The sequence below is a fragment of the Aplidium turbinatum genome, chromosome 16 (genome assembly GCF_918807975.1).
Source record: "Aplidium turbinatum chromosome 16, kaAplTurb1.1, whole genome shotgun sequence".
Lineage (NCBI taxonomy): Eukaryota > Metazoa > Chordata > Ascidiacea > Aplousobranchia > Polyclinidae > Aplidium > Aplidium turbinatum.
The window spans coordinates 6448813-6458248 of record NC_137487.1 but is presented as its reverse complement, the minus strand read 5'-3'; the positions used below and the strand labels follow the sequence as shown (position 1 = coordinate 6458248).

The following is a 9436-nucleotide window of genomic DNA, read 5'->3' as shown; positions in this document are numbered from 1 at the left end:
TTCAATAAGTGAGAAATTGGGTTAATTATACATATTTGTTTATCTAAAGAACGTCAAAGAGAGCCTCATCGGAATAACCATGCATTTTTTTGAGGCCCCCTGGTGCACTGTCTTGTAAATGTGCATGTTTTGCTTGCTTGTTGTTTTGTCTACATTGCTGTTTTTGCACACTAAAAATTAACTTTGTGACTATCATAAGCTTTTTCTTTTCTACGAGTACCGATATTAAATAGCTTTTGCTCTTGAAAAGTGACAGCCCTTGTCTGCCTCTGTACATTATTGACCATTGCATGTGCAATTATTTATTTATTAGATTCACTGCACTGAATTATTTAGTTTAAAATTTACACAAATGCAGAGTACTGTACAGTAGCTTTTGCATTTATAGGCCTAAATACCTTCACAATCTATGGGTTACCGGTATGCACAGACAAGGCAGAACAAAGTACAATAGCTAAAAAAAATTTTTAAATGCAGCAATATGTCTGAAACCTGTTGTAGCTTACCCGCTTCACTGTTTAACCTACAAAGCCTTGTCATCAAGCTATGCGAATGAATGGTCAACAGCTGGCACTTAATATAGTAAACAAGAGGCTGGTTTTAGAAGCTGCCACCGATTGGTTGAGGCATATATTTTGGTGGGCGGTGTCTGATAAGAGGTGCGACACATCCGAGCTAGACTTCTTTGTTCTCAGTGACGTCATAGTTATGCTTGCTGATTGAGTGAAGCGCTGTTGAAAATTCAAGTTTCAACAAAGTGTTGCCAAATAAAAATTTCGGACCATTACAGCCATGATTACAGCCAAAACAATAGACCTTTCCCGCAGCCAACCAATGAAGCGTGACGTTGAAAACAAACCACTTCAAGAACTGAAATCGTAGTAGTGAAGCATAGTTTTTGAACGTTTTGATCGAGCCATCGCTCATTTTAGTCGTACATTTTGTACTAATAGTACTTTTTTGACTGACAATTACAATTAAGTTATTTATTTTCAGAAAAAATTTGAATTTACTACAGGGCTTTAGCCCATGGGCCTAACTACCCCCGGCACAGCGCTATAGCCTACTGCACGGGACCACTGAACGAACGGACCTCGCATTGATAAATTTTATTTTAAAAATATCTGAGTTAACAACTAAAGTAGGTAGCCTAAACGTGTTATCATTTCATTTAGAATCTATACTTATATTTTTTTCGTACACCATTTCCGTTTATTATTTGATGTTTTTGTCCTAGCTTACCCTATGCTTTTGGTCACTCCAGGTTTCTAGCCACTTAATGTTTGTGTTTGGTTTGGCTTCTTTTATTCTTATGGAACTCATATATTGACACAGAATGAGACAGCATAGGCCTATGTAGCTACTTTTGGCAATCATTACTTTCTGTCGAAATAGGAATAATCACATCACAAGTTTGCAACACACACGCTGGTCACAACGGAAAACCATAATATCTTCGTGGGAAAGTTGTAACATAAAATTCCCGAATCCTTTCGTCTGTAGCTATGCGATGACACCGAAAAAATGCTCTTCTGAAAACGTCTTTTCACGAATTGTATTTCAAGAAAAAATAGCCACAGGCTGTCGAAAGGGGCGCAAAGCGGTACGCACTGAAACTTGCCACCACAATACAAATTACTGAGATAAAAAGACGGAAATTTTGTTTAGTTGGTAAGCACAAGCAAAACAGTTTTAATATTCGACCAACCTTTCTAACGATACTTCTAAAATGAGAGAATTGATTGCGATATTTCAATGCACGTTACCAGCAACTGTGACGTAATAGTCCATATATGCATTGTTATGCAATTTCACAGGTGGTCAAAAGGATTGTGCAATGTTTTACAGGTGTTACTACGAGATGATGCAATCTCTTCTCATTTTTTAGCACTATTCCATGACGTAAGACGCAAGGTTAAGCAGACCTTAACGGTTTTATGTGACGTTTGATTTGGGGAACGATTGTCCGTAACACACGCATTCATTTTAAATTGAACTACAGCGCAAGTGGAATCCCCAATGCCATACTTTTTGGTTAGACTAATAAGGCAAACCGGGGCGTGTTGTCACAGCAACTTTTTTGTACTTGCATTGACTGCTTCGAGTCTATATTTGTAGCACGTGCTTCGTTAAGAGTCATCTTCATTTTGAGGTTAGCAAAGTCAAGAAAAGACAGCAGTTTTAGCTTAAATTAAATTATTATCAAAAATTTGGTCATCGATGTAAATTTCACTAACTTTTCAAAATTGTGTGACGCTTTCGTAAGAGCAGTCTGACCGCAAGTATGAAATCAGTTTTATAGCTTATTATGTTAGAAGTAGGCTATAGCTGACACTTTAGAAGTTAATAGCGTGCCTTTTCTAGCCGCCATTAAAACGTTTGTCTGACTGCGTACGTCGGGGCGAGTTGTCACAGCTGTGATGATGGTCACAGCTTACGAGAAGCAGAAGCAAAATTTGGCATAAACTACCGAACCCTTGGTTGATATGTGAAGGCAAGAAAACAAGACCAAAAGCAGTTGTTGAATTAATTTCAACTTGTTTATAAGTGTAAATTCCACGTAATAAAATTTGATTTTGTAACGCAAACCAGGGCGTGTTGTCACAGGTTTGGGGTTTTTCGATTTGTGCTTTTGCTATATAGCCTACAATGCAAGTGATTTGGTTATATCATTTGTACACTGTCCACTTACACTTCCTTTTGCCACAATTTAAACTTTTTAATCGCAAAAGGATTTCAAGAAAATCAAACTTTTGTAAAAAAAAATTTGACAATACGCCCCATGCTTTGTGACAACACGCCCCGTGCTGGGGCGTGTTGTCACAATTTTTTTTTTACAAAAATTTGATTTTCTTGAAATCCTTTTGCGGTTAAAAAGTTTAACTTGTGGCAAAAGGAAGTGTAGGGGAAAGTCGGGACCCATGATCATGGTGGGAGCCATAATCCACCACCGTTTTTTTTAATATAAAGTCCTCTTTTTGCATTTTTTGACGTCATTATATTTTTTATGCTTGGATAACTTTCCCACAATCCTTTGGTCAAACTTGTACTAAAAATGAAGGTGCAAAGAGGATTTATAGGTTTTGGGTTAAAAAAGTAAATTTTTTTGGCTGAATGTGTTTTAAAATAACTCATTTGTTATGCAAGAAATGTTCATGAACTTTTTTGTAGTGGTAGGTGATGTATTTATGATGAGATTAAGCTGAAAGTTTTTTAGATAGCAATGTTAGTTTTTTTTCAGCTGTTGTTTCATTTCTGAACGATCAGGTAGGGAGCCTTGAGTCACCTTGTATTGGGACCTACAAGCCATGACAAGTGCCTGTGATAGTAGATGTTAAAGTGTCATATGACATCATTTTTTTGTTTTCACACCTTTCCATTAGGATATATAACAATTCTGACTTTTGTTTCGTTTGCAACTATTAATTATGCTATTTCACATGAAAATTCTGACAACTCATCTCAAGGAATCATTTGAAAATTCTCCATCGCTTATTTCAAAATTTAAACCTTGGAAGCTGGCTTGAAGTTTGATTTCACACATAAATAATACAACTATGTTTTAGAATTGTATTTTTGATATGGCGAAGTGATTTCTTTGCTAAATTACTATATTTTTTGGCTTATCGCAATTGTGGCTTATCGCTCCCCACATGTGGGGTGCGATAAGCCGCTTGGCGCGTGTTTATGTTTTTAAGCGTAAATTAAACATTTGCTGAAATAATAACTTGTGCTTTTGCTGTAGAGTAGGTAGCACTACAAGGCATTGCAAAACCAATTTTTAGAGAAAAATATTGAGAAACGTAGAAGATATGCATCTAAAAGAAAAAAGTGGCTCGCAGGACCCGACCTTCCCCTAAGTGGATAGTGTATGAATGATATACTAACCAAATCACTTGCATTGTATATAGCAAAAGCACAAATCGAAAAACCTCAAACCTGTGACAACACGCCCCGGTTTGCCTTACAAATTTATTAAATTATTAGCCTACTAGCCTACCTGTTGTCTAAAATTTTGGTAAACTTTTTAACATTATAAAACTCTAATAAGTACAAACAATTTATAGTACGGTAATGTAGCGACTGCATGGTTGAGTGGTGAAAACGTTTGCGCGACGTTCGCAAAGGACATCGGTTCGACACTGCTCCAGAGTTTGCGGCTGTGTCTCGGCAAATACACTTAATGGCATGCTAAAATAAGGATAGCAGCTGACTCGACAACTAAGCTATATATCTCTTCGTTGCCTTTTATTGTGATCGCAGTGAAGGCTACGTACTCTATAAAATTGCTAAGTGTTGTAGCATATGTGAACACTAGATATACGGCATCAAGTTAGGCATATTGCAATACATTTATACTTTGTTAAAAATTATAAACATGAAACAAAGCAATTGTTGCAAGAAAAGAATCGGCCACCCCAACTCGTGGTGACACAACCAAATTGAGAAGATGAAATGAAATCACATGGCCGCAGCCAAAATTTTACTTGGGTCAATAAAATAAATCTCAGTACAGTACACCAAATTACAAATGAAATAAAGACTTACTTCTGGAAAAGATAATGAGACAGACGTCTCAAAATAGCTAAGGCCCAGATTGGGTGACTTTTGTAGCTGATTGCAGATGCTTTGAAAATATTTCTCGGTCTCTCTTCTAAGGAGACACAAGAAATCATAAAACATTTGAGTTTTTCAAGCACACGTAAAATAAGTCACCACCCTATCACATGTGTAGCCTACCTCTGTCAATGGGTGTCATAGGAAGTTCGCAAAAAAGGCAATGTTTCTATACGGTATCATTCGTTTGAAAATCCTCCACGATTGCTGCAAAATAGTACGCCATAGTTAGCAATACTATCTGGGTTCTATAGTCACTTCGAATGGTCGATGCTGGAGCGATGTAAAATCAAGAATTGCACAATCCAAACAAACTTTCATCAAAATTTAGATGTTTTTAGTTGATACAAAGAGTGCATTAGTTTGTTAATCTTGGTCGTGGTAATGTGATGACCTCACTGATGCATAGCACTGAACAGAGTTTCTCATCCTGTTGTTATAGATATCCTTGGGATTGTGTAAGGACTTCTGGAAAATTTAATGATGAAAATATGCAAGTTGTCAATGCAGCAAAGTCTCGACTCTGTCGTTCATCACACAATACCTCATTGGACAAAACCTCAACAACTGGTTCATGTTTCTTGTTCACTTTTGGATCAGTGACGACTTTAAGGGCATTTTCAAGGGTAGTCGGACCACATGGCATGTGACAACTCAGCAAGTGCTTTAAATCAGCAAGCACATTTCAGCTACTACCCAATCAGCAAATGAAATTTTCATCTAGCATCGGACTTTCTAAACTGAATTTTCTGACTTGTTACATTCCAAGTATCAGCTTGGTCAGTTTTTACGTACATAGATTCATCATTTACAAATTTTAGCCACTTGCTGAAATGTTGCTAGCTCAGTTGTCACTTGCTCAACTACAATGTGCTGAGTTGTAGGAAGCTCCTTTTCAAAGGCCTGGGAAATTGAAGTAAACGGCGTATATAGTTTTGCTATAGGTAGTGCATATTCAGCGACAAATTGTTATAGGAGAACGGAAATATTACAGGCGCCGGGTCCAACTAGCCTTTTGATGACCCTGTTATTGATGGGTGAAACACAAGGAATACAAGATGTAGACTGCTGGACAGATGTTCAGTCTTCTTCGGTAGAACGAAATTGACCCCATTTTGATGTTGATGCATTTTCTTTAGATGGCTCTTTTGAAACTAACGCTGCAGCTTTACAGCGTTTAGAATAACTGGAGGCTTCCGTTTCTTTGCAAGAATTGTCATTATGTAACCTTTGCTGTTGTCTTTCAGCCAAATGAAATCGTTTCCTTGAGTTTCCTTTGATTGGCTTTACACTCCATGACGGTTGAAGTTGAGGACAACCAGCATCGTCACTGGAATCAGTCTCATTTTGTGGTTCTGGTTCATACTTTGCCCATTTACTGACATTTTGCTGGGTTGAGTGCGGGCTCGAAGCATTTGTATTGTATGTTCCACCTTGTTTGAAAACAAATATTAAAGTTAAGTCTGTGGAAAGCATTAAGACGAAGCCTATTCAATATACTGTATAAGGTTTCCTTTTTAGATTGAGCATAATCGCAAACAATCTATGACACCCCTCGAATGACTTCAACCTGAATGACGTCTTAAGTATGTCAAAATGATGCCTAACCCGTATGTTGGTGTATTGAAAGATTGCAGTATTAGAGTAAAACTTCAGTATGCGCTGTTTATGATGGTATGGTCACTCCGCAAAAAAAAACGAAAACTAACTAAACCCAAAAACTAACTAAACTGTACATAAAATGACAAAAATCGTATTACGTATTACTGTACAGTATATTGCAGATTTAATATCTGATGAGGTAAATGTCGAAAATGTTTGAGTCAATATGTTATATCTTTTGTTTTGTATGTAATTCATTATGTTAAACCCGCTAAGGTTACTCTGTTTTACTTGTCTAAAGATCAGAATATACAAAAGATGGAAACACTACATGAAAGAGCTATTCGATGACACTAGAGATAAACTGGATATTGATGCAGACATGGAAGATTTAAAAGATTGGTAAAGGAAAATTGATCATCCAAAATCACATTGCAATAGAGATGGTGGCTTTAGAAAATAGAGCACAACACACCGTAGACATGTGCTACATCCCCTCTCAACCATTGCATGGAAATAACAGTGTCAGCTCCGGCACTGATTTTGAGTCAATTAGAAAGATTTAGATATAATAATTAGGAAGCAATACAAAATGATGAAGATTACCATCTTTCCTTTTAAACTCTTCCTTAAATGTGCATTGTAAATTGTTCACAACTTCTCTAAGAGCTTCTTCATCACTTTGTTTCATGTTGTTTTGTTGAACAACTTTTCGACAATCGGAAGATGTGCCCTAGTAAAAGAGTATGATATTGCATTCTGAAATTTGCAACTCAAGTCATATTTCAACGCAGTTATACACAGGTATAAAAAATTACTTAAAAATGAATAAGGTTACTAACAAATTTGTCAAGCTTTTTATATCTTCCAACTAAATCATGCAACATGCAGAGGTTGGCAGTAGCATGCTACTTTCGTAGTTCAAAACATGACACATAGAACAATAAAAGCATCTTTATTGTTCTTTCGGATCATTACGGCATAATATTAAATATATTTTTTTGTGTTTTTATGTTCAGTGATTTGGAATTCCATACACAAACCCCGCTCTTCAGCACTATACCTTCTTAACCTGCAAGCAATATTTTTCTTATGCAACCTATACAAGTACATTTAAGAATATTGAAAATCGAATGTTTGCACAAAACCATATCACCAGTCTTTGCAATAATCAAATAGTGTTTAAAATTCATGCTCTAATGCAGTGCTTCCCAACTGGTGGGTCACGAAGCTATTTCAGGTGGGTCGCGAAGCATTTCAAAATGTTATTGAATGTTAAAATTTTCTAAAAAATATCGACATTACTATGGATCTCACAAGCCGCAGTTTGGTCTTGAACAGTACTGCGCCTTGGCCATCGCTACTCTTATCTTCACTTCATTTGTTGACTTACCATTTTCATGAATTGTGCACCCTGTTTTCTACAAGATCGGGAAATTATTGCATTATCATTAGGCCTACGTAACAATTATGCAACAATGTAACAAACATGTAACAATTAGATGTGTTGTGTCGCATTAACTATTTCAGTACGTACACCAGTAGTAAAGATACCATAATAAAGATGTCATATCTCATTGTGGGTCGCACAATAAAACTTGCATTAAAAGTAGGTCGCGAACTGAAAAAGGTTGGGAAGCACTGCTCTAATGGTAGTTATACACACAAAGCTTAGATTTAATGATGGATGGCAGTCGTCTTCTTGCGTATGAGGTGGTAGCAGTCATGTTATTTCATCCAGGCACTGCAGCCATTAGACTGTGTTACTATCAAATGGGGTAAGATTGGAATAATTCCATTTTGAGGTCAGTAAAAGGATGGCAGTGATATTACGTAATGCGTTTAGATCAGCAGTGTCCAACGTGCAGCTTGTGAGAACAATATCTGTGGCCACCCTCTGGGCTCTAGAATATCCAATTTTAAAGCGTAGACTGAATTTCAAGGAAATTGAGTGAAAATTTTAATGCAGCCCGCTCAAGACTCGCAAAAAGAAAATTGTGCATGTGGCTACAAAACTTTGAGCACCTCTGGTACCATATTATTCATTATTCAACACATGCAGAATCATAATAGGGTACAAGGAGATAATTACCAAAAAGTAGACTTTAATGATTGATTGCTTCATACCACACATTTTACATCCCCATTTCTTAGTTTTTCTTTGCTGGTGAACTTGAAACATAGAGCATTGGCAACACTTCATAACAATGAATTCCATGTCAAAAACTATATCATAATCGGTAAATACCTTGACAACAATTATTTTGCAAAATGAGTTAAGTATAATATAGCCTATGGACTTTGTCTGCTAGTTGCAAAATAGGTAGCCTATTTTATTTTTTTTAATAGATATATATGATTTCACAAAAGTTACTTTGTAACAATGATGGCGATAGTTGTTTGCATGACTTGACTATAGGCAACGACAATCAAAAGTATTGTAGATATAATTTGTTTTGCTTGGAGCAATGGTATGTACAACGCCGTACGTACAGCCACTTTCTATTTTTTTCAGTTAATTATAGACGAAGGCTGCTCGTAGGACATAATTGAAACCTTGTTGTCTTCACCATTCTGTTCCTGTTGATAGGTGCTCCCAATCAGGGAATGGGATGGAAGGCAGATTTTGGGATGGAAGACAGTCTTCAATTATTACATCTTGTAATTCTATCCTCAACTTTGTGTTATTATTTGCTTGTTTTCCTTTTTGCTGTTAGTTTGATTTTGGGAGTTTTGTGGCTGTGATAGCTACAAACATATACCTACTGTGGCATAAACTACTATTCAGGCATGTCAAGGTTTTACCATCTTTTCCCATTCATTGACATACTGGTATTTTGACCATTGTAGCTAGTAGTATCTTTTTTGTTCCGGACGCATTAATGACAAAAAATAAAATGATTGTAACAAGACATATATACTGAAGTAAACTTGATTGATTATCAGTTTATCACAGTTAGCGCTTTGGTTTTTAAAGCGCTTTGGATGAGCTGCCACATAATGTTATTGTTTTTTAAGACTCTTTGATTAATTGGTTGTGTTTATACAAATAGAATCATTCAAGAATGATGTAATGCATTTGTATGTTTGAACGGAAGCTATATCACTCACAGTGTGAATGTTGGTTCAATATGTCGCTCTGGTTTTATACGAACAAAGAATCAACATATTTTAGTTTAGAAAATATAATCGAACAGAAACTTTTACTCAATCTATT

At 36.3% G+C, this 9436-nt stretch overlaps 1 protein-coding gene across 1 annotated transcript; it reads right to left on the bottom strand.

Annotated features, from left to right (window-relative positions):
• Positions 1-4251: 4251 nt before the first annotated feature.
• On the bottom strand, positions 4252-8440 carry LOC145785743 (MRN complex-interacting protein-like). Its single transcript, XM_082597445.1, has 3 exons — positions 8312-8440; positions 6826-6952; positions 4252-6050 (listed from the first exon to the last, which is right to left on the bottom strand). The coding sequence occupies exons 1-3, from the start codon at positions 8435-8437 to the stop codon at positions 5698-5700; spliced, it is 606 nt and encodes a 201-aa protein (XP_082453571.1). The 5' UTR covers positions 8438-8440; the 3' UTR covers positions 4252-5697.
• Between the last annotated feature and the right edge of the window lie 996 nt (positions 8441-9436).

Bases quoted from the DNA above. Each gene is read 5' to 3' on its own strand.
- LOC145785743 (XM_082597445.1), bottom strand. From the start codon at position 8,437: ATGGAATTCATTGTTATGAAGTGTTGCCAATGCTCTATGTTTCAAGTT. The intron at 6,953-8,311 runs GTAATTATCTCC...CTCTTTTACTAG, and splicing joins TCATTAAAGTCTACTTTTTG to GGCACATCTTCCGATTGTCG. The intron at 6,051-6,825 runs GTAATCTTCATC...TTTTCAAACAAG, and splicing joins AGAGTTTAAAAGGAAAGATG to GTGGAACATACAATACAAAT.